Source organism: Coniophora puteana, assembly GCF_000271625.1.
Source record: "Coniophora puteana RWD-64-598 SS2 unplaced genomic scaffold CONPUscaffold_9, whole genome shotgun sequence".
Lineage (NCBI taxonomy): Eukaryota > Fungi > Basidiomycota > Agaricomycetes > Boletales > Coniophoraceae > Coniophora > Coniophora puteana.
Window position 1 is genome coordinate 1,386,641 of NW_006913061.1, and position 25,227 is coordinate 1,411,867.

At 53.0% G+C, this 25,227-nt stretch overlaps 9 protein-coding genes across 9 annotated transcripts; 8 read left to right on the forward strand and 1 right to left on the reverse strand.

Annotated features, from left to right (window-relative positions):
• Positions 1 to 88: 88 nt before the first annotated feature.
• Positions 89 to 349, reverse strand: CONPUDRAFT_30436 (uncharacterized protein; the record flags this gene model as incomplete). Its single annotated transcript, XM_007772208.1, has 1 exon — positions 89 to 349. A coding segment is annotated over one exon (261 nt), but the record flags the coding sequence as incomplete, so codon positions are not given.
• A 1,977-nt stretch (positions 350 to 2,326) lies between these two features.
• On the forward strand, positions 2,327 to 5,563 carry CONPUDRAFT_127082 (L-serine ammonia-lyase). Its single transcript, XM_007772690.1, has 22 exons — positions 2,327 to 2,658; positions 2,717 to 2,805; positions 2,855 to 2,877; positions 2,935 to 2,957; positions 3,017 to 3,023; positions 3,079 to 3,116; positions 3,164 to 3,386; positions 3,445 to 3,482; positions 3,540 to 3,730; positions 3,783 to 3,854; positions 3,910 to 4,037; positions 4,108 to 4,312; positions 4,364 to 4,510; positions 4,576 to 4,702; positions 4,756 to 4,823; positions 4,882 to 4,900; positions 4,946 to 5,004; positions 5,062 to 5,080; positions 5,135 to 5,271; positions 5,327 to 5,335; positions 5,399 to 5,433; positions 5,483 to 5,563. The coding sequence occupies exons 1-22, from the start codon at positions 2,415 to 2,417 to the stop codon at positions 5,484 to 5,486; spliced, it is 1,905 nt and encodes a 634-aa protein (XP_007770880.1). The 5' UTR covers positions 2,327 to 2,414; the 3' UTR covers positions 5,487 to 5,563.
• Positions 5,564 to 6,011: 448 nt separating this feature from the next.
• CONPUDRAFT_138351 (cyclin-like protein) lies at positions 6,012 to 7,540 on the forward strand. The gene is made up of 7 exons (XM_007772691.1): positions 6,012 to 6,219; positions 6,269 to 6,350; positions 6,409 to 6,561; positions 6,611 to 6,734; positions 6,782 to 6,827; positions 6,878 to 7,080; positions 7,140 to 7,540. Exons 1-7 carry the CDS (start codon positions 6,032 to 6,034, stop codon positions 7,493 to 7,495), a joined length of 1,152 nt encoding a protein of 383 aa, XP_007770881.1. The 5' UTR covers positions 6,012 to 6,031; the 3' UTR covers positions 7,496 to 7,540.
• Positions 7,541 to 7,961: 421 nt separating this feature from the next.
• CONPUDRAFT_59583 (uncharacterized protein) lies at positions 7,962 to 9,086 on the forward strand (the record flags this gene model as incomplete). The annotated part of the gene is made up of 4 exons (XM_007772270.1): positions 7,962 to 8,116; positions 8,170 to 8,251; positions 8,332 to 8,356; positions 8,425 to 9,086. Coding segments are annotated over 4 exons (924 nt in total), but the record flags the coding sequence as incomplete, so codon positions are not given.
• Positions 9,087 to 10,913: 1,827 nt separating this feature from the next.
• CONPUDRAFT_127089 (Tim17-domain-containing protein) lies at positions 10,914 to 12,518 on the forward strand. The gene is made up of 4 exons (XM_007772692.1): positions 10,914 to 11,551; positions 11,837 to 11,980; positions 12,170 to 12,280; positions 12,341 to 12,518. Exons 1-4 carry the CDS (start codon positions 11,242 to 11,244, stop codon positions 12,421 to 12,423), a joined length of 648 nt encoding a protein of 215 aa, XP_007770882.1. The 5' UTR covers positions 10,914 to 11,241; the 3' UTR covers positions 12,424 to 12,518.
• Positions 12,519 to 12,925: 407 nt separating this feature from the next.
• CONPUDRAFT_138355 (uncharacterized protein) lies at positions 12,926 to 15,240 on the forward strand. Its single transcript, XM_007772693.1, has 7 exons — positions 12,926 to 13,163; positions 13,215 to 13,342; positions 13,421 to 13,669; positions 13,779 to 13,916; positions 14,060 to 14,320; positions 14,404 to 14,522; positions 14,843 to 15,240. Exons 1-7 carry the CDS (start codon positions 12,984 to 12,986, stop codon positions 14,914 to 14,916), a joined length of 1,149 nt encoding a protein of 382 aa, XP_007770883.1. The 5' UTR covers positions 12,926 to 12,983; the 3' UTR covers positions 14,917 to 15,240.
• A 2,296-nt stretch (positions 15,241 to 17,536) lies between these two features.
• On the forward strand, positions 17,537 to 18,612 carry CONPUDRAFT_166982 (uncharacterized protein). Its single transcript, XM_007772694.1, has 3 exons — positions 17,537 to 17,828; positions 17,885 to 18,195; positions 18,253 to 18,612. Exons 1-2 carry the CDS (start codon positions 17,787 to 17,789, stop codon positions 18,191 to 18,193), a joined length of 351 nt encoding a protein of 116 aa, XP_007770884.1. The 5' UTR covers positions 17,537 to 17,786; the 3' UTR covers positions 18,194 to 18,195; positions 18,253 to 18,612.
• Positions 18,613 to 18,795: 183 nt separating this feature from the next.
• Positions 18,796 to 20,330, forward strand: CONPUDRAFT_127096 (uncharacterized protein). The gene is made up of 7 exons (XM_007772695.1): positions 18,796 to 18,933; positions 18,998 to 19,042; positions 19,101 to 19,297; positions 19,371 to 19,668; positions 19,723 to 19,870; positions 19,930 to 20,115; positions 20,172 to 20,330. The coding sequence occupies exons 1-7, from the start codon at positions 18,841 to 18,843 to the stop codon at positions 20,204 to 20,206; spliced, it is 1,002 nt and encodes a 333-aa protein (XP_007770885.1). The 5' UTR covers positions 18,796 to 18,840; the 3' UTR covers positions 20,207 to 20,330.
• A 201-nt stretch (positions 20,331 to 20,531) lies between these two features.
• Positions 20,532 to 24,943, forward strand: CONPUDRAFT_127098 (uncharacterized protein). Its single transcript, XM_007772696.1, has 14 exons — positions 20,532 to 20,635; positions 20,695 to 20,742; positions 20,800 to 20,940; positions 20,989 to 21,045; positions 21,121 to 21,391; positions 21,446 to 21,523; positions 21,580 to 21,714; positions 21,768 to 21,966; positions 22,029 to 22,236; positions 22,289 to 23,472; positions 23,530 to 23,665; positions 23,714 to 23,961; positions 24,015 to 24,391; positions 24,443 to 24,943. The coding sequence occupies exons 2-10, from the start codon at positions 20,711 to 20,713 to the stop codon at positions 22,503 to 22,505; spliced, it is 1,338 nt and encodes a 445-aa protein (XP_007770886.1). The 5' UTR covers positions 20,532 to 20,635; positions 20,695 to 20,710; the 3' UTR covers positions 22,506 to 23,472; positions 23,530 to 23,665; positions 23,714 to 23,961; positions 24,015 to 24,391; positions 24,443 to 24,943.
• Positions 24,944 to 25,227: the final 284 nt, after the last annotated feature.

Here is a 25,227-nt window from a genome sequence, read left to right on the forward strand (position 1 = left end):
CTGACACACCTGAGTGTTTACTAGGGAGAGTAGCATTTGAGGACGATGTGCGTAAACTCCTCGAGCGCTCCTTCTCGGATCCGCCGAGACCGGCTGATTGCAGCCGAGACTTGAGCACATCCCTCTCGCCCCTGACCCGTTCGAGTTCCTTGAGAACCTGTGCATATGCGGTACGCTGCTTCTCAATTAACTTCCACATCTGTGAGTTGTGACCGGCAAATGTGTTGCGTTCAGACACGATGTGTTCGAGGGCAGCGAGTGTGGGGTCGGGTGAAGACGCGTAACTCGCGAGTAGCGACTCCATGGACACCGGAGCATGGGACGGGGCAGCGGCGGAGGAGTTTGCCATCGAGGAGGAAGAGCCTGACGCCGAAGGACGTGAGGGCATCGGGGACGAGCTGACGGAGTTGGATGTAATCGTGCGGTCTCGAACTGGAGTGCTGACCACTGCCATTGGGGGCTGCGGGCTCATGATTTCTGTTGCTCAAATGGCCAACCGACACACGTAGCAGGCCGACGAAGGCGTGGGCGAAAAGGATATGTTGAAGATCAGATTGGGGTGATCCTTTGGTGACGAGTTGAAGGCCGAGTGAATTATCAGGAATGCACCCTGACTAAAACTGCCTGTGGTAATATCTCTTGGGCTTTTGCCTCGTGAACGTTGACTGTCACGCGTGCTCGGGGCTGTTGGGCGTGTCTGGGGTGGGCGTGAAGAGTCGTAGCTGAAGCGTCAGAGACAATCGTGGCGAGAGGCAAGAGTGGCCGCCAGTTCTGCTGGCTGCTTGTTACTGTGTTCGCGTCGACCACCCAAGTGACCCCAGTGGCAACAGACTGACCACCCCGATTCTGATAATTTTTGATCTCAACAACTTTGCCTGCCGTGTCTCTTTCCCGTACTGTGTCCGCAACTCCAATCACCATCAGCGACGCTCGCCCCAACGGTCCTCTTCCCCGTTCATCCGCCTGCTAAGTAAAGTATGATTGACGTCTCATCTATACAATTCCAAGACTGGCTACTTTGCTACCATTTAATCTTCATGTTCCTACTTACCAGAAAACCTGTCTCCGAAGGACATGTACACAGATGCATGTTACCAAGGTAGTGGGAATACATCTGTTGTTCTCGCACCAAGTCTCACGAGAAGACTGATTTCATGCAACATTCGGCCAATCAATGTCAGCGAGCGAAATGTCCTTACGGTCAAGGCAACCAATCGGCCATAGCGGCTACATTTATCGAGAATCGTCAGTGCGTTGTGACGGCAACTCTCATTCATTCGGCCTCAGAATAGTGCACAAGTAGATCGTCCGCGTGCCTGCAACGAGTGGTCACGATTGGTCTATTTATGCAGAGCCTTTTGTTTCAGCCATAACATATCGGGGTAGAACCTGTGGCATACGGCGACGGTGTGACGTTGATCGCTGAGACGGTGGAAGACTGCCAACGGTGGTAAACAACTAAGTCACCAGAATCGAGTACAGGCTAAATGGACATCGGCTAAACGTCGGTTTCTCTTGTAGTTCACATCGTTTCTACGATGTCATCATGACGAATACTCAAGTATTTATTAGCACTCGAGTAAGTTACTCGAGAGCAACGACCTGCAACGACCTGCACACGGAAAAGCGAATTTCTTTGATTGGCTTCTTATACTGGAGACGAGGATAGGAGAAAGTAGATCATGTTGACTTCAAAAAGAGGATTTTGAGCCGCTAAGGTGGTTTGTTGAGAGATGTGCGAGAGGCACTTGTCGCCCCTAGGCAGACCCTGTGTCAGAAGATAGTCGTTCCGGAGGGACACGTACTCTAAGTGAGCAGCTCTACGAACAATAACGAGCGCTAGCTTCAACTTGAAGGACATTCAATCGTGGTCACCCTCTGGTACTCAGCGTCCTCTTGGATCACTCAGCTTATGACAATGTTCTATTTTTCAGACAAAGAAAGATAATAACACCTCTCATTGACAAGTGCTACTACGTTTTGCTGGACTGAAGGTTAAAGTGAGGCCACTGAAGGAAATAAGGTTCGGAACTCGGGCCGCCACGCTGGAGGAGACGTCAACTTACCCCGAACCGCGAAATCAGAGGCACGGGTGCGCTGGCCAATGTTCCATAAATCACAAGCACATACTTCCCTCCAAATGAAGTTCGTGAAGAACGCCAGATGCATGCAACTGAACGGGAAGCCTCTGGCAGCACGTTCGGACCTAAGCTATGCATGAGCAATTTCACTACGTCAACCTGCCTTATGAGGCTGGCTATATAAAGATACACCAGTACGTCGCCGTTCGGATTTCAAGAAACGGACTCGGACCTCCGCTGCTTCGAGCACTGCAGAGTACCCCAACGTCCTCTACACCGAGCACTTACTTGACTCTCTTTCGACCACCCAAAGGTAACCCGCACCTCTCTGTCATGTTCCTGCGTCCGGTTCGCGCCACGGCGCGCCATGTACGCGCTCTGCGCGTTCCGTCCGGGATGCACGCGTCAACCTCCCGCCGGACCATCTCCCAGTCCTCGAGTGTCTCGCACCTCAGCGATATCATGGCCAAGAAGGAGAACAAGAAGGACCCTGAAGGCCTGACTGTCCAGGTGCTCGAGGAGAATGTTCAACCCGGGCACGCCGTTATATCCACCTTTGATTTGTTCAGTATCGGAGGTAAGCACTATACTGCCGCGTTGCATGTACAAGAGATTTCAAGCGTTGCTTGTGCTAGTCGGTCCCAGCAGCTCGCATACGGTGGGTCCTATGCGAGCGGGAAAGATCTTCATAGCCGATCTGCAGGAGCTGGGGCTGTTGGATCAAGTGAGTTGTCGTCTCGGTGGCTGTATGTGCTCATATCGAAGGCTTGAAGGTCAAAACCGTGAAGATTGCACTGTATGCCATCATATATGCGCCGTCGTGTTTTTGAGCTGACCCCTTGCGGCTATGTAGCTACGGCTCACTTGCGGCCACAGGTACGCACTGTTTCACGCCTCCGAATTATGCCTAGCTCATATCTGGTCTACGCGTCAAGGGAAAGGGTATGTCGTTACCTCATAAGTCGCACAGTGGATTGACTATCGCTCGTGTTCTCAGGCATCATACACCGCAGGCTATCCTTCTAGGTCTTGAAGGTGAGATAGTCCATACAGACAGGTGACAAGGGTTCATACCTCTGTAGGCTCTGACCCGGAGACTATTGATACGGGAACGATACCCTCGCGTTATGAGGCTATCGTCACAAACAAGTCGCTACACCTTGGTGGTAAACATCATGTTGTCTTTGATATGGACCGAGACATGGTCTGGCGCTGGGACCAAGTCCTCAAAACGCATCCTAACGGAATGCGTTTTTCGTGCTTTAACGAGGGCGGTGACCTTTTAGCTACAAATGAATACTTCAGGTAAGGTTTACAGTGACGGTGCAGTGGCTTGGGCTACCCTAACAATGCATCGGAACAGTGTTGGTGGTGGCTTCGTTGTTAATGATAAGACGAAAGGTGTGAACATCTTGTTTTTTGTCGCGATTCTCGGAGCAGAGCCTGAGTTTCAATCAGTGGACGAGAATATGTTCTACAAGGGCGTCGACAAAAGCGCGGTTCATGGGGCCAGACTGAACCAAACACATAGCCTATCGGATCCCATGACAGAAGTTGCGCGTACTTCGCGTGACGAAAATGATCCCGGGCATCCGCCTTACCCCTTTGAATCTGGGGATGCCTTGCTCGCGCTCACTAAGAAGCACAATGTACGACATCACGTTTCAAAAACATAACATCACTTCTGAACCCCAATATCAGTTGACCATAGCCCAGATTGTGCATGACAATGAACGGTACTTCGGGTTGAGTGAAGATGAGATTCATGAGAAGGTGCCACCTTATCGTTTCATCTCTGCGGCGTTTTTTACAGCGGGCTTCTCTTTAGTTGATGCGCATTTGGACCGTCATGGACGAATGCATTCGTTCAGGCGTCACCACGCCAGAGAAGACGTTGCCGGGACGCTTGGGACTTCGCCGCCGAGCACCCATGCTTTACAGAAGACTCATGCGAGGGTGCGTGGACAGGAACACCCGTGTCCCTCCCTTTGACATATGTTGCGACTCCTAAAATTGGTGCATCCAGGTTCTACCCGGGGCTTGCAGGGTCTCAGAACCCCATGATTGCATCGGGCTCCCTTCCGGTCGGAGCGATTGACTCACCGCACTCGGATGATGATTCAAAGCCAGAACAAAAGGCGTCGAGCAAGGTCGCCAATGGTGGAAGCACGCCTTCACGGGCTCCATGGGTTTTGGGGTCCTTCGATCATGCCATTCTGCCTATGCCACCGGTAAGATACGAGATCTATGAGCGATAAAGTTCTGAACAAAATTTGGAACAGCGGAAGACGATGATTCCTGCCGTCGACTTCCTGTCTTGTTACGCAATCGCCGTGAACGAAGTGAATGCCAGCGGCGGACGGATCGTCACTTCACCGACAAACGGGGCCGCTGGCGTCATACCGGCTGTTCTCAAGTACATTGTAGAGGTACGCCATGTCACAGAATTTTCGACAACATGTTTAGTGAGCTATCGACGGACTATCCGCTTCAGTTCGTGAGCGATGACCCAGAGAAGACCATCAAAACCTTCCTATTGACCGCTGCGGCGGTTGGTATGCTTTTCAAGCGCGGAAGTACCATATCGGCCGCTGAGGGTGGCTGCCAAGCTGAGGTCGGAGGTACTACCATCCTCATATCACTCTGGCTTTTGTTCACTGAACACGTTTTGCAGTCGCCTGCTCAATGGCGAGTGCAGGCTTCGCAGCGTGCATGGGGGCATCTCCGGAAACCGTTCTTCAGGTATTCCTTTGCTTCTTCTCATCAAGGGTCAAGCCTCTGACCCCGAGGAAATAAACAGGCCGCAGAGATAGGAATTGGTGAGTGCCACAAAGACCTCTGTCTTCTAGTTCTGACCCGCGCAGAGCATAATTTAGGTTTGACCTGTGACCCAATAGATGGGCTGGTCCAAGTCCCGTGCATCGTGGGTCCCACAACTTCCGCTCCGTTCTATTTCAGAGTTAAACTTAGCTCCTTTCAGGAAAGGAATAGTCTTGGAGGTTAGCAGTTGCCGCGCCCTGAACATGCGAGTACGGTGTTGATTGCTTCAACAGCCGTTAAGGCCGTCACGGCCGCTCAACTCTCCATGGCCAGCGACGGTGTCTACCGTGTTACATTGGACGAAGCCATCGAGGCCATGCGTCTTACCGCCGCTGACATGAGTGTGAAGTACAAAGAAACCAGTCTTTCGGTAAGCGCCCCTTTCACTTTCCGCGCGCCGCTTCGTAATCAGGATTTCTCTACAGGGTCTTGCTGTATGTCATTTCTGTGATGTATTTGTCTGCTGAGATGTTTGATCCGACTTTTTGTATTTGCAGACGACGGTTAAGATCCCGCTGTCGGTGCCCGCATGGTATGCACCACAGAATGCATCAGAACTGCCGTACACTGACTTCTCTCAGCTGAGATATATCCGCCACTTGCAGAAAATAGATAATCAGTCAGCCGACGACGAACTAGACCGCCGCAACGATGTCGAAGCCCGATGTCGCTACGGACATAGTAGAAGTTTACCATTCAATTTATACCTTTGCGCTGTTGCTATCGTTCTCGACCTACCATAGAAATTTTCCTGACTTAGATGTTGCCGATAGATAGAAAGCCATATACAAATGTCATGGACCATTGTTATTCCATTTATTGAGGTTTCTGTCCCGAGAGTTTTCCCGTCATTCTACGAAAGCCACTTCTCAACAACTACGACTTCCATGATGGTGTGTTCCGACTCCCGCATGCTTCGGACCGACCCTGGTCCATGACGCGTGGGAACCACGTGCTACGAGCACTCATTGCCGGTCGGAGTTTGCATTGCTTCCGGCTTCCATTGCAAACTTGCTTACCCCGAACTCTATCTGCCGCTGTCAGAGATCTGTGAGTCCAATGTCCACCGAACGCCCGTGCAAGCTCCTCACAAGCGTTGCTCACCGCAAACCGTCGCCAGCGCGCAACTCATGGAGAGCGGTCCGTCTTCAACACAAGGCCCTAGGTCGCTCTCAAAGCACCACCATCCATACTTCTCTGTGGACGAGGTCGAGTACCTGTCAGAGAAGCAGCGAGGCAAACTTTCCACCGGCCAAGAAGAGAAGGCTCGACAACAAGCTTGTGGGTTCATAGAGCTGGTGGGGACAAAGATTGGGTTGTGAGTCTACTCTAACTCAAACGTGATTGCAAGGTTTGACTGTCTCAAGCCCCCGAAAGACTATTGCGACGGCTCAAAGCTTATACCACCGCTTCCACCTGTTCTTTCCCCGGAAAGACTTCCACTTCCATGTGTGTGCCTTGCACTCGCTTCATAGTGTCAACAGTATTGTTAACTCGAGGTGCGCAGGATGTCTCCTTGGCAGCGATCTACGTTTCCTCGAAGATGCACGACACGCTCAAGAAACCGCGAGAAATCCTCATGTCGTCTTATCTAGTCCGATTCCCAGAAGTTGCCGCACGGTCAAAGTCTATCGGCGGAGACGTAGACATGGACCCACAGGTCGAGGCGTGCCTTGAATCAACGTAATGAAACTCATCCCTACCCATAGACAGTAGAGCAAGACCGGCAGCGACTGCTTGCCGTCGAACGCCTCATATTGGAAACAATATGCTTCAACTTCACGTCCAGAATGGCCTTTCCCTACGTCATCAAGCTGGGTCGAACGTTGAACGGTGCTTACTCTCCTTGACTTTCTACTTTAGTACTAAACCTCTTGCAGCATCAAAGGCACTGATAAAGCTCGCTTGGAGATTATCCGTCGACGTGTAATGAATGTTCTTTGTCTCTATCTGTCTCTATGCTGATATGGTTGTAGCCACCGGACGCTAGTCCCTATCCAGTACCCTCCTCATGTAGTCGCCTTGGGGGCTATCTACACTGCAGCACTTTTAGCATGCATGGACGTGTTCGCACCCGAAAGACCTCAGCCCACGGCTACGGATCGAAAGATTGCCTCCATGCTTCAAAGACCAGGCCCATGGGAAGATAATTACATGACTCACGCTAAAGATCTGGACGGTATAGCTCTTTCCAGCGTCCTCATCACGAATCTAGGCCTCTAACGCTATCACTTCCAGAGATCGCCCACCTAACCCTGGACCTCCTCATTCAGGCAGCGCAAAACCCATCGGCAAATACCTCACCTCGAACGCCGTCCTCGCCGTCACCACATCCGTCGCCAATGCACGCGTTTTCGGGACAATCCGGACATGCTCCAGCTGTGCAGATTCCATACAAGGCGGACTCTCTCATTCAACTGAAGATTACGCTCCGGGAGAACGAGGCAGCGGAACAGAGGGCGCTGCGCCCCGTGGATGGCGCGGCAAGAGCCGATGTTCGTGCGGCTATAGCGAACGAGGCGAACATGCTGGGCCGCAATGAAGGTACTGTGAGGTTTTTGTTCGCCCCAGAAAGTGTTGCAGGAGCGGTGTAATAGGTGGTCAGTTTAGGTTAGGTAGCACATAACTTTGGAATATCCAAGGGGACTTGGCTGAGCGAGTCTCAAAGGCAGCTTGCTTGTCAAATACGCTGGTCAAATACGCGAGCGCGTCGGCGACTATATAGTGTGACATGTCGAGGAAGCATGGCAACTAGTCTACAGGGGGTCATGCCATGCACTTGTCTCGGGGTCAATGACGGACCATACAGGACCATATATATGCGTCTGACATCGCGCGGTCATTATCGACCTCTCTCCTAATGTCATTAATGACAACTCCGACCCATGCGCACAACTCGGACGATGTAGGCCATTCAGCCTCTCAGCAACACCCCGCCCAATTCAGCGATGGACCAGTGGTAATTATGCTTGTGGGACTCATAGCCTCGGGAAAGGTGGCGCAACTCAACTCTGATTAACGATCCTCGTTTGGAACTTACCTTGCCTGATCCGCACACAGTCCACTTTTGCTCAGGCGCTTGAGAACCGACTGCCACATTTTCGGAGGTGCAATCAAGATGAGCTTGGAAGCAGACTACGAGTGGAGGTAGCCGTGCGACAGGCCCTCGCCGAGGGACTGTCTGTATGTGTCGACCGTACGAATGTTGACCCTACGTGAGCTTCTCTCCCTCAGATCCACGGGCGAGTGAATCAATGCCCTTGATTAGCCAACGTGCCCATTGGATTAACATTGCTCGCGAGTTTCCTGGGACACGTGTAGGCGTTATTGTTTTCGATACACCCTACAATGTGAGTGAATCCGTACCCCCACCTCGAGTTCCGGGGATCGTGATTAGTCTCATCGCTCATGTTGCCAATTTATTCTGAAGGTCTGTGCCTCGCGCCTTCACACACGTACGTTCTTCCAGTTGACAATGTATTTCAATAGATAAGTGTCAAAGTATGACAATGACTCCTCGCAGGCACGTCCCACCCGACCATAACTTCTCCAGAGCAGGGTTTATCCATTCTATCTCGCTTCGCCAGGGACCTTGTCTGGCCGAGGGCCTACGAGGGTCAAGATCACCTCTTGCCGTTGCAGCCAGCTGACCATCCTACGCCATTCTGGACTCGCGATGAGCTTGTGACGGTCCTTCGGCGGCTCCTGGATTCGCCCCCCGAGGATAACCGGCCTGGTACGGTGACCAACTACTTTCCACGTGTGCAAGGATTCCATTCGCGCGGTGACACGGCCAGGAATTACGTCGCATCGTCGCGGGCGTCTCCGAGAGGTGTGGGAGGAGGGAGAGGCCCATGGCGTGCGTCGCCTTACCATTATGCCTCTCGTGGTGGGGGCGACGGCTCCATGAGAGCGCGGGCTCGCCCTTGGGGCAATTCTGGGATCGGTCAAGGGTTGCAGTCACAGTCAGCTCGTGGAAGCCATCGTCATCACGACACAGCCCTAGCTTCGTCGACTTCGCCCGCTTCCGTTTCCCAACTTTCCTCCAGGTCGTTCCCGCCTCCTGAAAGCTCTGAGAATCGCGCAGTAAGCGAGAGAAGCCACGGTGATAGCACCCAGAATTCCGCTGGACATACATCCCTCTCAGGATCCGGTTCAGCGAATGACCCTGTCCAGATTGACTAGCGCGGGCGAATGGCCTTTGTTCGCGCACCTGCGCAGTCACACTGTCTTCCATGGTCAGCGTGGTGTCCTCCAGCCTGCGACTCGGCTGTCTGGTGGACCCGATTCTTCCTCACGGCGAACTCTGTTTTGGTAGTTCGTGATTTTGGCCCACAAGATCAAATCCTTGAAATAGCCCAGCTTTGCTGGCTAAGTCCGCTAACTTGATCTCACAAGCAACTGGCAATTACGCTGCCGAATACAGCCGTTGCATAAATTTTGTCAAATATCTAGGATTACTGATTAGCATGATAATGCACAGTAGGCAGTAATAAATCGCCGCTGCTCTATGTAAATTCTATATACGTGGCGCGTCGGGCGTAGCCTCGTGAATTGCGGAGCAAACCAGGGTGTTCCCGACAGCAGGTGGGTGCGATGTTCCCGGTGGGCGCAGATGCAGTTAAGAACTTCCATCCGGCGACTTGGAGTCTTTCTGCTCCTTCTCCAAATCCTTCATTTTCTTACCCAGGATTTTAGCGCTCACCTACGAGATTTGATCGCAGGGTCGTCAGATTTCGGCAGATAAATACATCAGAAAAGACCAAATACGCACGTTGCGCATATGCATTCCAGCGCGTTCAACGCCCGCGTCGAGAGCGCGCTGATAATACTTCAGTGACTCATCAAGTTGATCAGCTGTGAGTATACATCCGCGGTGAGTCCAGAGCCAGAGCCAACGGATTTATGTAATGTCGAGCGCCCAAGTGGAATAAAAAGATGCGAAGTCAGCATATAGCACGTCAATAAATGAGGCACAGAGCGAGAACAATAAAAACCATCCCAATCGAGGAGATCGAGGATCGTCAAGTCGAGAGAAAGGCACCGGTGTGGATGTATCCGCAACAGCGGAGAAACCATGCATCCACACCGATATCGGACAGAGACAGAGAGGTAACTGACTGGCTTCGAGAACTGCGGCAAGGTTAAATGCGATCTCGGGGTCCTCCGGCGCGAGGCTAGCCGCTATGCTGGAACACAATAGTGAGCGGACCCGTTATGGCAAGTAAGCAAGAAGAACGTGCTGTAGATGGTGCAATGCGCGGTCGGGACGTGGGACGGGCGAGATGATGTATGCACTCGCAAGGTCTAACACAGGAAAGACGGGTACAGAATGAATTGCCAGAGACAGTACGAGATTAGAGTCAGATCATCCGCGGCCATGTAGAACGTAGGAGATCCAGACGTCGTTGGAGCGGCGGCAAACAAATGAACAAAGTTCCAGAGTGGGCGTTGTGATCGCATCCATAAGAACAGAAGGACAGTCAGAAGCTGCAGGAAGGAGTCATGCAGTACTCACTCGTGTGTGCATCCGGACTATCAGGCTGGAGCTCAACTGACTCGTTCCACGATTCGATGGCATCGTCAAACTCCTCTGTCAAGGAAAGACGCGCATATACGCGTCGCGAATTTAGACTTTGGGGAGGGACCATCCGGGAAAACCGCTTACTGAGGTGATAGTGTGTAACGCCGAGGTTGAAGAGAGAGCTTGCATTACGTTTGATGGAGACGGAACGCTTGTAGAGTTCTTTTGCGGCCTCCACGTCGCCTTCTTCGAGCTTTTGAGTACCCTGCTCTAGAGCCTGCATGGCCTCCTGCTCAGCAGGATCAACCGCAGTGGAGTGAGGCGTCGTGGACGTCGCGTAGCCTGGATCAGCATCGTTATCAGAACCCGACGAACAATTGAGTCGTGAGTCTCCTATATGACAGGTAACAGGAACAGAACTAACATTTCGAGCTTGGAGGAGACAGAAAGACACGGTTTTGACGGAGGGCAGCTGAGAGGTGGGGTCTCGAGAAAGAACGTGTATGTAATGATGCAGTGGCGGACCGGCGACTACACGTTGCGGCTGCCTGTCTGGCTGAAAGATGCGATGTGCGGGCGAGTCTGGTGAATGCGAACGACATTTCTGGATGTACCGTCCTAATTGTCTTCGTCCAAACCGGCAGCGACGGAATTGCCTGTCACTCACTCTCCGACGTACCCGTTAGGAAGGTGCTTGGTCATGTTTTCCCGCGCGTCATCCCGTGCCGCCAATTTTTTGCTGCCCACAACCGCCGCGCGCCGCTCCTGTCTCCGACGCATACGTCCTCCACCCCACTCTCCTCCTCGCCGACCGTCATGTCCTCGAACGAATCGTCCAGCAACACTTTCTCTCCTCAGCAGCAGGATGCCGCCGAGTACCTTCGTTCGGCTTCCTTTTCTCGTGACAGTTCGCCCCCTGTGGAGACGGCTGTAACTGCGAATGATTTGCTCATGGGCGCATACGATCCCGCGAAGCTGCACCCCATGGCTCAGCTCGGGGATCAACTCGACTACCTCGTTCTTGACGACGACAAAGTAAACGACCTTCCCGGAGCAGACACCGCTATTCCTTCGCGAGGCTGGTCGGACGATTTGTGTTATGGCACTGGTACAATGTACCTCGGAGGTTAGCGTCCCCTTCTTTTCCTCCCCGCTTTCCCTTTTCGTTTTTCTTCATGGGCTTGCCGCGCCATGCTGCTGTGTCGGTCCGTCCGTCCTGGACCCGCAAGCGGCCACCGTTTTCCTGTCCCTTCAACCTGGCTCTGGACAAACGGCAGGACGCCCGCAGTGCCCCGGATCTCCGCGTGTTCTCCCACCCACTCCTTATCGCTCCCTTCTTGGGACTGTCTTATTGTCTTTGCACATCACATGTTCCGGCGCTGATGTTGACACCATTTTCGCGTTCATACAGGCTTGGCTTTAGGTGGCGCATGGGGCGTTAGCGAAGGAGCACGACGCCCACTGGCGGTGTCGAACGCCCGGCTTCGGCTAAACAGCGTCCTAAACGCTGTCACGCGGCGAGGGACATTCATAGGGAACTCTGCTGGTGTGCTCGGTACGTGCATATATTCGGTTAAGGAGGGACATATCTGATATGCTCCTTTGTGTTTTCTGTGATACCTTTCCTGGCCTTGGACGACTGACGGAATGGCGGTGATGATGATGATGTTTGATGGAACGACGTTTGAATTCATTGTGGGGACCTCGTGTGTGATGTGGGATGGGTTGGTTTATCGACCCACAGCTCTGGTATACAACGGAGTGAACTCGTCGATCGACGCGTGGCGAGGAAAACATGACACAGCCGGGAGTATGGCGGCGGGAGCGGTCACGGGCGCGTTGTTCAAGTCGACAGGTACGTGTTTGTGTGACTTACGTGTTGGCTCGCGTGTGTTGAAAAAAAGTTTGCTGTTAGCCGGGGTGAAGCCCGCGTTTGTTGCGGCTACGGTTGTATCTGGGATGGCGGGACTTTGGAGCTATGTTAAGAAGAGCGTCTAAGGGGCGGTAATTGGCTGGATATCGATAGACTAGACTAGCTGGGACAGATTCGACGGATTCGAATTGAGTGACCACATTTACGGATACATAGTTGCTAATCAATGATTTCTCTATTCTTTTCTTTTTCCGTCGAGTGAGATTCCAGAAGCCGGTGCTGGAGTGATTTCGCATAAGCGGTGCGGGGGCATTATGGGGGTGATTCGGGAGAGTGATCGCTCGATGGGGGAGTGTCTATTGGCCGAAGGAGCCTTTGCCATATCGGTGAAAGGCAGATCGACTTTGAGTCCCTGGTGGATCTGGTGATCGTGATCCAGTTACACTCTTGCGGTTCTCTCTCGATGAGTGCGAGAGTCAGCCCCCCAACAGTCTCTCGTGGTCCGCTGGCGGTAATACGATCATCATCCATAAAATGACTTATATACTCTTCCCTCTCCTCCGATCGTTCGTCAGCTTTCAACTGCCTCTCTCAGAAAATCACCTCTTATTGAACCTTGCTTGTTATATACCACATACCAGTATACCATATTGTCCTCTTCTCCACTTCCTCCCAAACCTTACGCATGCTCGCGTCCGTGCCACCGAGTATACCTCGACAGCACGCTATCCAGACTATCGACGCGTCCGAGCGCCACAACGCGTGCCCCGTACCTTCTCGCCCCGTCCGCCACCAGCCGTATCCAAAACACGAACACTCGCTCATCACTCACCTCCATTCTTCGCGCCAGCCGAAATCCACCGCAGTGAGTGCCATGTCATGCCGTACATAAATTTAAAGTTAACGTTATGTCTAGCGCCCGTCGAACGCGGACGCACGCGCCCGCCCTCATTCAAGACCCACGCACCTACTGCGTCCGAACTTGTCTAGCACACCTGCCATGCCTCCGGCTATCACACCTCTAGTCTGTCCTCCACCCTCCTCGTAAGTGTGCTGTTAATCTATCACCTCGTTCTCCACCTATATGTCGTATCCATGATCTAAATATACCTCGTGTTGCAGCAACGGCGACGGAGAGCCGAAGGCGAACTTTCAGTCGCTATTTACGCGCGACGCGTCGCCACGCTCAGCCTCGAGCAATACGTCGGTATCGCGTTCGCCACCCGCTGCGTGGGCATCGATGTCCTCGGCGGGCTCGTCGGGGACGCGACCATATACGTCAGGGTCCTCGGCCGATAATAATGGCTCCAGCACGTCCGCTTATGCGCCTCGCGTCCACCTTTCCTCTTTCCTGAACGACAGTCAAACAAGGTATGTGACCGCCCCAGTGGGCATAAATATAGCTTACGGTGTCGGTGCATTTATCTGACCGCAATACATCTCTTTGGAAATGTTCGACGGCTTCTCCGAATGTAAACAGGTCTTATGAGCTGGACGTAGTGCAGCATCCCCAGCGGACGGCTGAGTTTGGATCGGCAACACTATCGCGATTACCACTCTCTCCTCCCATAGTCGTGCAGCTGATAGTGAAGGACCGATTCGGCAATTCAATAATTCCGTACGTGCCACACCTATCCACCATCATGTCTCTAACGACTTTATTTGCTACTCTCGGATCTTGTCCGCTCACAACGACGTCATGTTGTCGCGTTCGCATTTATTTGCTCACTTCGCTCACACTTACCCAACCTTATTCTACAGTGACGTAGAATTGCCTTTTCTCATCGCACACCTGTCGCTGTACTCAGAGGATGGCACACGCCAGCTTGACATGGGCACTTCTCCAGATGCAACATCGACCACGGCACCCAGGCGGCGGCTACTTTACGGCAACCTTGTGAGCTCACCGCAGAAATTGCGAGATCTCCAGGGTCGCCTTGGTCTGTATTTTCTTTTCCCGGACGTAAGCATTCGTTATCGGGGACGCTTTCAATTGGGCATATCCTTGCTGCGAATATCCATGTGCGTGCCCTGTCATTGTCTCGACCCTGTTGAGCGGAAATTTTCATGGAATGGCACTTTTTACCACCAAACCTGACGTTCAGACCCTCATGTAGGACGGACGCAGCGGGGGTGATGAGTCTCGGTGAGCAAGGCACAGTGCTCGCACAAGCGCGAACGCGTTCGTTCGACGTCCTTGCCCATGAGGATTACGTAGCCCCAGGTGAGCGTCTTTCTGTTACAATTTCTTCCGCGGATCTGCCAGGGAACAGATCTCCGATTTTCTTGTTTTCTGTTCTGCAATTTTCAAAGATCGAAGTCGAAGACATAGCTCGCTTTCCCGCGGCCTTTGCTCTACTCAATTGGCGCTTCGTCTTGCTCCCGGTGTTTGTACCTTCGCGGGCTTATTTTTGTTCTTTGCAATACCCGTTTTCTGGTTCTATTCTCCTGCTTTGAGTTCGCCTTCTGGCCTCTTTTCGCTTGCCGCTGTTTTTTTATGACGTGTTTTACCGTCGGGATTATGCTGATATCTTGCATTCACAGGGCCAACGCGCCTGACGCAGAGTTTCCTCCGCCAAGGCGCTCGGATAAATGTGTTCACTCCGAGTAGTCCCTGACCCAATGACGATCAGCACTTTACTGGTTTTCACGCCTTTTCACGATTTTATCGGACCGTTACTGTAGATCTCACACTTTGCATGCATCTTCGTTCGTCCATCTTGGTTCTTCTGTGCATTTTTTTCATCACTTCGCTCACGTTACCACATTGCTCCCTTTGCATTCGCTGTCAATCATCTGCCATGCTGTCCGTGTCTTAGCCTGTTGCTTTCTGACGCCTCTCGGCGGACACAATGCCGTTCGCGGCAGTAATTACTCGCAAACTACCAAGTACATAGTCCTAATTTGCTTTCCTGCCTTTTTTACTGGCGACGATCCCTACGCAGTACTTATAGACCATACTAGTCGACTTCTCTGCGTGTGCTCTGAGCCAAACTCTGAGCACTCTTAAGTGGTCCCATGAAAAATTCGCTCGCTGACGTGCCGGTTCCCTTGTCTACTGTGCTAGTACATATACAGCCACCGTTCGTGCTTCTTCGTTCCTTCTCTGTCGAAAGCGCATCATTCAGGCGCGCGCCTTCTTGCGCCTTCGCGCCGCTCCATCATAGTCCATCATTCGCATCACCCGTCAACCTGAAAGCTGAGCCTGAATATAACCTCATCCCCGAAAACAGCCTTCGGCGTGTCACGTAGTTCGGTTTTTGTATCGCTCAGAGCTTCGAAAGTTCGCAGCTCCAAGTTAGTTTACCAAATTCCGGGCTCACTCACCGCCGGACAAATGATCGCCCCGCTGCCATCCCCGAACTGTCGGATATCCCTTCTCAAACCACGGTCGTCGGTGACGTGGTCGTGCGAGAGCTCGCCTCTCCTTCTCTCGCGCGCGTGTTCGGGGTCGCCGAAGCCACATGGTTATCACCGGTGCGACCGTCTCGAGGAGGTTGCACAACGTGCTGGTGCCACTGAAAAACTCACGAAAGCCCGCTTCTCAAAAGAACGGGATGACGATAAAGTCCGCGACTTCATCTCCGCGTAGCTTTGGCCTCGACTGCGAAGGTTCAGCGAACAACCGGAAGCCTCCGAAGACGTACAAGGTATCGGATGAGAGAAGGCCAATGGAGACGCGTCTCCCGGCGGAGACGACATACGTTTTTGTTCAGCCTAATCCCAAACCCCCGACTGCCATGGCGTCTGCGCACTGAATTGTAGTGGTTGGCATCATAATAACGACCGAACGGCGGTGGCACCGAAGTCCGACTCTCGCTCCCGATCCACAAACTTAGGTTTACGGAGGATAGCGACGACATGCTAATAGGCTATTCGAAAGGTACCGCGTGGAAGCTCCCGCTCATGGGGACGCCACGACTCCGGTGGGAACGTGTGGGGAAGCCGCCTCTCCGTCGGCATGAGCTGCGCTGAGTTGTGAGATAGTGAAATATCAGCCAAAGTTCATGGGCCCGGACAAGGTTTCCGTCCCGCGGATGTACAAGAGTGACTGATTGGTCTCGAGAACGCAAATCCCGATCGAGGGGTCGAAGGGCCAAAAGCTAAAGGCTAAAAAGCTGAGACCGGAAACGCATCGAGCAGAACCGGGTCGGGTAAAGATAATCAGCCGATGACGCATGGCTCTCCCTGCTCGACGCCGGCGGGATGACGCAGCAGACGAATTTGGGGACAGGAGCCAACGCAATAGCGTACGTTCCCGCTCCGCTTACCGCGGAAAGAAGAGCGTGTACGGGGTCTTGTTCAGGCGCCGGTTTCCGAGTCAAGAAGAAAGAAATTTTGGTCGTATGTACGTATTCGGGCGCGCTGGTGGGTGTGCATGACGAGACGGGCAGCAGAAAAAAGGTGTCACTGGGGTCTTGCTGTTGGGATGGAGGATACCCTTAGACGGACGTGTACATAAATAGAACGCAGACGTGGACAGCGGGCGTGGGGTTTCGGACGTTTCGACGCTTTCCACCTGGGAGTAGAGCAAGATGAGATTTGATGGTGGGTAAAGAGATCTGTCTCTTCATCTCATGTGCCCAGGGCCCACAAACTTAGTGGGCGCTCCGCGAACGGTTAACTCGCACCGATAAGTACCAGCAATTTGGGTCCAGGGTCTGAGGGTGACCCGGTGAGTCCAGCCTCTTCATAAGCAGGGGTACGCTGAATATGAGGCTATGGTCCATGAAAAGCGCATGCGCAGCTGAATAGGGTGTGTACACTAGAACCAATATTCACCAAGAGCAACGTTCAACCGCAGCAGTCAGCGCCTCTGGCACTACTTGTAGCAAAATTCGCTACGGAGAGAAAGTCGACTTCTGAGAATGCAAGTTACTGCGCCGGCGTGTATGCCCATCGGAGGGCTGTGTCGTGGAGACTAAGGCGAAAAGAACATGTTCCGCGAAGGTGCGAGAAGACGAGAGAAGACGCAGTGAGGTGCCTAGGGTAGTTTCTCAACAGGGCAGAGCACAAGTGCCGCAGGCTGAAACGTTCAGGCATTGGGCAAGGTTAGGAATTTCGAGATTCAGTCGTGTAAACCGTTCATGTTGACAGACTCGTTGATTGGACGACTAGGAAAGCCAGCAGCAGCCAATAGAGACGAGAAGACAATCGTCTAGTGTGGATGGTATGCTATCCGATAGTCCCATCGCAAGGTCCAGCAGAGAAGAGCTGAGTGCAAGGTCTGCTCCCCGCAGCAATGCAGTGTGTATCGAAGATGCTGTCCTCCTGGGCGAGCCGAAACCCCAAAAGCGAGGAGGCAGAGACTGGGGTGCATCGCCGCGTCAGGTCAGGCAGATCACAGCCATCGGCCCAGCGCTGGCGCCACCATGAGGGGCGTGGGAATGCATTACTTATATACAAGCCCTAACCGGCGTTGCCCCACCCTCGGTTTTACCACATCCACTCACATTCTCATCCACAACCATGTCTAACAAGGATTACTATGGCGGCGGCCAACAGCAGCAACAATATTATCCGCCTCAGGGTGCGTCGACTTATGCAACAAGCCGTCTGTCCCCGAGAATCTGACGACATACACAGGACCTCCGCCTGGTCAGGGGGGATACTACCCGCAGCAGCCCCAGCAGTCGTATCAAGGCGGCTACCCCCAACAGGGTCCCCCACAAGGATACGGTGGCCAAGGGTATCAGCCTCAGCCTCCTCCTCAGACCGTCTATGTGTGAGTCCCTTACGATTTTGACCATAATTGCCTGCTCGGCTCTTGTTCGGCGTTCATACTCGGTTGCTCACAATTGTGTCCAGCCAACAGCCCCAGAAGAGCGGTGGCGGCGGAGGTGGAACTGGATGCCTAGCCTGCTTGGCTGGAGCGTGTTTGTGTTGCTGCGCTGAAGGTGAGGCACCCTCTCAGTCACTAGCGCCGAAACGGAAACGCTGACTTCCATTTTCAGAGGCCCTTTGCGACTGTCTCCTGTGATGAAGCGTGCGGCAAACCGGCATGACCGGACGATGACCACGCTGCAGCGTTTAGCACGCTTAGGCGACTCGTGTTGATGGACGTTCTTCTTTTCCCTGCGATGCCACCCGTGATGATGACTCGAAAGTACCTTTAACCTCGCCTAGTGCACACGAATCCGACTATTTTTTATACTTCCTATCCTCGATCTTTCCCTTTCAGTTATGACCATGAGTTGCGCGCTCGGATATCTCGAGTCGGTACATATGTTGGAGTTGGGCCAGCGGCACACAGCATGTGTTTATTACTAGGAACGCTATGTATCTCATATTACACTTGCGCAAACAGACTTTTTTTTGATTTCGTGTCGTCGATGGGATCGAATGAAAGAATTGCAGTAAGATATGAAATGTGCAAGTGATCGTTAGTTTTGTTGATGAGGTCAAAGCGGCCAGTGGATCGGGTAGTGGTGTTGAGTCCGGTTCGTTCCGTGGCGGGCAGTTACGCGTGACAGGTCACTCTGCGCTCTTCACCACTTGTATTCCTCGTCGAAAATCTCGACGCTCTACTCACCCCAGCCAAAATGCTCACGAGGCTTCCGCTCGCTGCCCTCAGAGGTGCGAGGGCTTCCTCTGCATCCAATGCCTTCGCCGCCGCTCGTTCCGCCGCACCCAAGGTGACCAAGACCACCCATTTTTCGCGCTAGCGGCGTTAACTGACATGGATTATTCGTCTGACAGCAGGCCCGGTTTGCATCGACCAGCGCTGCCCCCGGTGCCTTCGAGGTACGTGCTCTACGTTCTAACTGAATGACTACGTCGTGTACTAAAAATTCGGCTCAAGGCATTTGTCGGTTCGCGCGCGACGCTCGCCGGTGTCACGCTCTTCTCGGCTGGCTCGATAGCGTGGTATACCCATCTCTACGGCTCCCTCCCTTTCGTCGGTGAAGTGCACGCCAACTCCCTCGCCGACGATGGTCTTCACCCCGGCGTGTACCCTTGGCCTCACGGGGGCTTGTTCGACACTTTCGACCACAGCAGGTTCGTCTCCGCTTTCCTCCGCGCACCCCGGTCCTATTGACCCGGTGCCAACCCGCTCTCTCCTCCCATCCAGCATCCGTCGTGGCTTCCAGGTCTACCGCGAAGTTTGCGCGGCATGCCACTCTCTCGACCGTATTGCTTGGCGTAACCTGGTCGGCGTGTCGCACACTGTCGACGAGGCGCGCACGCTTGCTGAGGATATCGAGTACGAGGATGGACCCGACGACAATGGCGAGATGTTCCAGCGTCCGGGTAAGCTCGCGGACTACATGCCCAAGCCCTACCCCAACGAGGAGGCCGCTCGTGCCGGTAACGCTGGTGCTCTTCCTCCGGACTTGTCCTTGATCATCAAGGCTCGTCACGGCGGTGCTGTACGTGCTTCTCTTTCGATAATGATGCGGAAGCGGGACTGAAAGATAGCGCAGGACTATGTCTTCTCCCTCCTGACTGGTTACATTGACCCTCCCGCTGGCGTTGAGATCCGTGAGGGCATGAACTACAATCCGTACTTCCCGGGTGGTGCCATTGGCATGGCTCGTCTCCTGTTCGACGGTCTTGTTGAGTACGATGACGGTGGGTGGAACGAATGATCATGCATGTAGGCATCTGGAGACTGAAGATGACTGGTGCAGGTACTCCCGCCACGACTTCACAAATGGCCAAGGATGTCGTCACATTCTTGAACTGGGCTGCCGAGCCTGAGCATGATGAGCGGAAGAAACTTGGCTTGAAGGCTGTTATCCTGTTCTCCTCTCTGTTCGCTATATCCATCTGGGTGAAGAAGTTCAAGTGGTCGGTGATCAAGAACCGGAAAATCTGTAAGTATCTGAAGCGCTCCGATAATGGCGACGGCTTGCTGACGGGAGCCGGACAGTGTACAACCCTCCGGTGGACAAGACACACCATTAGAGCTTTTCATAGTGCTGTAGATTTCCTCACGGGGCGTTTGCGTAGAACAATTTGTTATAGTCTGAAGGCGCTGCGAAGTAGTGACCTTCTAATACAGAACGCTTACCCTAGAATGACATCTCGCTTGATTATCGATGGCTGGAGTGAACAATGGGGGGACATGGTCGTGGTAGAGGACCAAGAGCGAGGAGATGAATCAGTCAGGGCGTGCTCTGAGAAGGATGGACTAAGGGATTGGGGTAAGCGGGATTCATGCGTGGGAACATCAGGAAGGAGAGGAGACGGCGGCCTGTAGCGGCTGACTCGCAGGTGTATTGAGAGGCCAGCAAGTAATATTCTTATCCTTCTTCTCTAAGACAACACCCACACGTTTCCTGCTTCTTCTCATTCTATCGCCTGGCTGTTATTTTCACCCTTGTTTACTTCAACGTAAGCACCACCCATGATCTGGCTTCAAGAACCTGCCTAACATCGCTTCCTCTCTCCAGCTAACGTCCTCCCAGAATGTCCTCGGAAACATGGCCGCCCCCGCTCAAGTAAGCATCCTTCCCGTCTCAAATGCTTACCGAGCCCGAATGATCGATCCACTCTAGGGAATGGGTCGCAAAGTGTCTTGGCCAGATGACAGACACAAACCGTGCAGAGGCCCAAGCTGAGCTCCGACAGGTCATCGCTGACGCTTTCACCGCTAAGACACTCTGGACCACCGACTGGGCAGGTGTCCAGCTCCAATGGTGATTTCCTCTAACACCCATGTTTCATACATTTAATCTTCCTTGTAGTTTATTACCCAAGCCTCCTCCAACCCTCAGCGGACTAAACGGATTAAAGCGCAAAATGTGCGTCCTTTCTCCTCCCAGCTGCACTCAACCTCGTGGATCCACCTTTACTCACGTGCCGTATGCGTTCTCCAGGAACGACAGCCCGACTTCGAGCAAGAAAGCCAAGAAGGCCGCCCACCAGCAGCAACGAGCGGCAGCGGCAGCGCATGACCTCAATGACCAGGCCGCCCTGAATCGTCGTGCTGCCCGCTTCCAACGCGAACACGAGCTCGAACGTCAGAAGTCGCGGGGCCAGCAGTACGGCAACGGCAACGGCGCAAGCAACGGCTCGGGGCTGCTCAATCGCATTTCGGGCGTGCAGCCATCATATGCGATGGACGTAGATGATCCGGAAGGGGATCCGGTCAGTCCATCAGGCCTAGATTGAACTGACGAAGGTCTGAAGATAGCTTGCCAGAATGTGCCACATTGGGATAAGTATACGATCGTTGGGACGAACCAGGAGATCTTCAAGGATTACCTCCGTCTTACATCAGTGAGCTGTATTATGCATGACTCAGGTAGACATGGTCTCTTACGAGAGAACAACAGGAACCTAAGCCAGAGATGATACGCCCCTACCATGTTTTACAAAAAACGCTAACCGCTCTCAAGACCCGCTGGAAGGAAAAGGCGTCCTATAACTGGATACGTAACCAGTTTAAGAGCTTACGCCAAGATCTCACTGTAGGGCTTATCCATAACATCTCTGCAGCAAGTTGGTCTGACCTCATGTACAGGTCCAGCGTATCAAGAACGAATTTACGGCACAAGTCTACGAGATACACGCCCGTATCGCCCTCGAGAGCGAGGACATGGTTGAGTATAATCAATGTCAAGCTTCGCTCAAAACACTCTACGATCTTGGCATCCCTGGCAAGCTCGAAGAGTTTACCGCTTACCGCATTCTGATGCTTCTACATGGGCGTAATAAGAGCGGTCCGTCGGTTTCTACATCGATTAGCTCAAGTCAAGATTACTGATATCCATGTTTCTGGCAGAGCTCAACTTGTACGTAGGTCAACTAACACCCAGACAGAAAGCAGACGGCGCCGTAAAGCATGCTCTGCAAGTGCAGCGTGCGCTTGCCCTTGGAAATTACCATGCACTGTTTGATCTATATCTCAACGCACCTAACATGGGCGCGTACATCATGGATCACTTTATCGAGCGCGAGCGGCTCAGGGCATTGATGATCATGTCGAAAGCGTATGTTTGGACTTCATCCTTACACTATTTTTACTGACATTCTGATATCTAGATATCGCACTCTCGCACTGAGCCATATTCAGCAAGAACTTGCCTTCGACAGCCTGACTGAAGCCCGCGAATTCCTTGCGACTCATCGTTCCGCTGTCTTCACGAAACCTAACGACGCTGACAAGGACAAAATCCTTGACTGTAAGGCGGCAGCGCCTCTTTTACTCGCCGCCTACGAGGAGAAGATTCGCAAGGTCCAAATCAAGGGAGCTATATAACCCATGGCTCCCGTCTGGTTCCTTAGGCCTTATGTCTGCGGCGCTCGACACTGTCTTGTCATGGCTGTCGGGGAATATTCCTGGATTGTCATGGATTCGAAGACAAGGGATGACAATGTGCCCCTTGCAAGCTGACTTGGCTTTGGAATTTTACTATCATCAACATGCTCATTTCATTTTATATTTCACTTTTATTTTTCTACCTCTTGCTTCTCTCGGAGCGCCACTTGGCACGCCGCTCCATCTGCGGCGACCACAGACGGGCACAACAACAGGATATCAAGATCAATACCGCGCGCGCAGGTCTCGGAGGACAAAAGCGTCGAAGAAGATGGGGATGTTCTTCAAGGTTGGCACACCACGGTTCGTCAAATTTGCATTACTCTGTCTATCCTTTCGCAACCGTTACGACAATGCTGAGCTCTCCGCGGGTGGCGGGCCGAGCGGAGAGTGCGGAGAAGGTGTGCGAGATGGCGAATTAGAGTAGGATGAAGCAGGTGTGGAGCTAGTGCTCCATCGATGTATGTTTTACGGAATACGTTCCATCGACATCAACAATATACGGTATACCAGTGATTAGGTGTGCGTGATGGTTCGAATATCGCCCTTGTGCAGAGAATATACTCTTTGCACTTTTCTACTACCCTACAGGTCGCAGCTTTGCTGAAGGCGAGGTTTGGCCGGAGTTGTAGCTGTGGCAATTTTTGGCTGGATGACCGGTCTTGACTCTCGCCGTTAATTGTTTCAGCGCTGTGGCTTTTATCCACAGCCGCCCAGTTGAAGAGCACCGGGCAAAATCACTGCATGCGTCCGACTTCATCCTTGATCAGTCGCGCATGCGAGCTGGGATGAACCGTCGAACTACGACCTCGCGGACGGAGTAGTGGGTAAGGCACGCTGGTGACGCAAGCGTACTTGTCGATACGCGGGAAGAGGATGGAATCGTGACGTAGGTTAGGACAAGGGTCTGGAAGACGCGCATAGTGAGTTATCGTGTGGTGGATAGCTGAGACGGAGTGTGTACCTTCTGGACTTGTGAGTTGACCCGGTTAATCGTGGATAACCACGTCCAAGAGAAGGGAGCGGTATTTTGGAGATTGAATGGCGATGAGTCACGATCGGTAGGGTCTTCGTATACTGGACAAAGAACAATGGCGAATCTAGGAGAGCCTCAGAGAGTGGGGGAACCAGGGGGTCGTTTTACTTACTCGGCGTGGTGAAAGACTGGCCCTCGTTTGTACAAAAGCAGATCGCAGCAGAACTTCACGCCAGAGCGCACAACCCATCCCAGGGAGCGGTAGTGATGATACGCAGCGTATTGCAACAGGAACGGGTTGTCGAACCGCGGCTGCGAAGGGGGCAAAATTGATGGGGAAAGGGACGGAGAAACGCATGTATTTGGGATATGGGCGTTCTGGAACGCGTACCAAGTCTGTTGGAGGGAAAGGGGCTTTTCCTGCAAATCAAATGTCAAGGTGACTCATGGAGGATAGGGTAAATTGAAAATACCTGCTCTGGTGAAGAAATGGAAAGTGAATCAAGGGCCCAGGACAGAAAGAATGCCTCGGGAAGCGTGAGCTGGAGATGCTCAATGTCCATGTCCTCGAAGTCGTTGTTTGGTGGTCCCTCTGCTTTCTCTGATTCATCGTCTTCATCCGCAACAGGAGTATCTGGCGCGGACTGAGATGGCTTCCAGGTAGCAGCGGAAGGAATGACGCGAGCACCATCAGGAGCAAAGCCGAGAGCTGCGCCAGTCGGGGGTGTGCGGCCCTCTGCAAAGGCCACCTCCGCTTCAGCAGCTACGGCGGCGATGGCGCGAGCACGATCAAGCTTAAACTGTTTGCGCTCTGCACGACGTTGCGCAGTAATTTGCTCAGCGGACGGACCTAGGTTCAACGTGAGGTTAGTTCTTACGATAGCTGAGAATGAGCACGAACCTGCCCGTGCTGCACGCTGCCGTGCAAGCCATGTCGGCTCACTACGCGAAAGCGCGCCCTTTCCGTAGAAGCCACGCCGCCATAAGAGAAGGGAGTCCTGAGGCGAAGTAACCCAGACAGAGCGCGAAGGACCATCGAGTGTGCCAGCACAATGAGTAGGGATCACCCGAGTTTGCGCAAGCCCGAGCGGGGCAAGCAGGCGGGTTGCGAGCGTGTCCGGGGGAGGCTCTAGTAGGAGTGGAAGAGGGAGCGCATATATGCGCGCGTTTTCGGCCTTTTGGCCACCACCTTTGGAGGGACCCTTCCTATTTGATCGTGCGTGCTTTGGAGTGGAGGCAGAGGTAGACATTGATTGAGGACCACTGGGGACGCGTAGCGGTAAGATTTTGGCGCTTGCTGACGATTGCGATGACTATTATGTCTCGGCCAGGTATAGTCCTGACTTGGTCGTGACTCCTAGTTGCACTACTTATCTGACTCAAAAACGCGAGCTACGAGTTTGTATATATATCCTTCACGATGACACCTGCAGAAGAAGAGGAGCAGCTCGCTAAGCTCGAAGCAAGACGAACGAAATTGATGAAATGGAAGAAGGAAAGGGAAGAGCGTCAAGTCGCTCAGGGGGATCAAACAGTGCCAGTGAGTGTTATGAAGCGACGTCACCGTGAGCTTTCACTCACATAAACGTTCACTACAGGCAACTGCCAATGTCACTTCCGAAAATCAGGACGCTCCAAGTTAGAATCTCCACGTCTGACCTCGCAGTTGGGAAATGAGTAACGTCT

Excerpts from the sequence above, each read along its gene's own strand:
- CONPUDRAFT_127082 (XM_007772690.1), top strand. The coding sequence starts at position 2,415 with ATGTTCCTGCGTCCGGTTCGCGCCACGGCGCGCCATGTACGCGCTCTG. Across the intron at positions 2,806-2,854 it reads AGCTGGGGCTGTTGGATCAA|GTCAAAACCGTGAAGATTGC; the intron begins GTGAGTTGTCGT and ends GAAGGCTTGAAG. Across the intron at positions 3,731-3,782 it reads CGCTCACTAAGAAGCACAAT|TTGACCATAGCCCAGATTGT; the intron begins GTACGACATCAC and ends CCCCAATATCAG.
- CONPUDRAFT_138351 (XM_007772691.1), top strand. The coding sequence starts at position 6,032 with ATGGAGAGCGGTCCGTCTTCAACACAAGGCCCTAGGTCGCTCTCAAAG. Across the intron at positions 6,562-6,610 it reads ACGTAGACATGGACCCACAG|ACAGTAGAGCAAGACCGGCA; the intron begins GTCGAGGCGTGC and ends CCCTACCCATAG. Across the intron at positions 6,735-6,781 it reads GCTGGGTCGAACGTTGAACG|CATCAAAGGCACTGATAAAG; the intron begins GTGCTTACTCTC and ends AACCTCTTGCAG.
- CONPUDRAFT_127089 (XM_007772692.1), top strand. The coding sequence starts at position 11,242 with ATGTCCTCGAACGAATCGTCCAGCAACACTTTCTCTCCTCAGCAGCAG. Across the intron at positions 11,552-11,836 it reads TGGTACAATGTACCTCGGAG|GCTTGGCTTTAGGTGGCGCA; the intron begins GTTAGCGTCCCC and ends GCGTTCATACAG. Across the intron at positions 12,281-12,340 it reads CGCGTTGTTCAAGTCGACAG|CCGGGGTGAAGCCCGCGTTT; the intron begins GTACGTGTTTGT and ends GTTTGCTGTTAG.
- CONPUDRAFT_138355 (XM_007772693.1), top strand. The coding sequence starts at position 12,984 with ATGCTCGCGTCCGTGCCACCGAGTATACCTCGACAGCACGCTATCCAG. Across the intron at positions 13,343-13,420 it reads GTCTGTCCTCCACCCTCCTC|CAACGGCGACGGAGAGCCGA; the intron begins GTAAGTGTGCTG and ends CTCGTGTTGCAG. Across the intron at positions 14,523-14,842 it reads TGAGGATTACGTAGCCCCAG|GGCCAACGCGCCTGACGCAG; the intron begins GTGAGCGTCTTT and ends TTGCATTCACAG.
- CONPUDRAFT_166982 (XM_007772694.1), top strand. The coding sequence starts at position 17,787 with ATGGCGGCGGCCAACAGCAGCAACAATATTATCCGCCTCAGG. Across the intron at positions 17,829-17,884 it reads ACAATATTATCCGCCTCAGG|GACCTCCGCCTGGTCAGGGG; the intron begins GTGCGTCGACTT and ends CGACATACACAG.
- CONPUDRAFT_127096 (XM_007772695.1), top strand. The coding sequence starts at position 18,841 with ATGCTCACGAGGCTTCCGCTCGCTGCCCTCAGAGGTGCGAGGGCTTCC. Across the intron at positions 19,669-19,722 it reads AGGCTCGTCACGGCGGTGCT|GACTATGTCTTCTCCCTCCT; the intron begins GTACGTGCTTCT and ends AAGATAGCGCAG. Across the intron at positions 19,871-19,929 it reads TCTTGTTGAGTACGATGACG|GTACTCCCGCCACGACTTCA; the intron begins GTGGGTGGAACG and ends TGACTGGTGCAG.
- CONPUDRAFT_127098 (XM_007772696.1), top strand. The coding sequence starts at position 20,711 with ATGTCCTCGGAAACATGGCCGCCCCCGCTCAA. Across the intron at positions 21,046-21,120 it reads AACGGATTAAAGCGCAAAAT|GAACGACAGCCCGACTTCGA; the intron begins GTGCGTCCTTTC and ends TGCGTTCTCCAG. Across the intron at positions 21,524-21,579 it reads ATTACCTCCGTCTTACATCA|GAACCTAAGCCAGAGATGAT; the intron begins GTGAGCTGTATT and ends AGAGAACAACAG.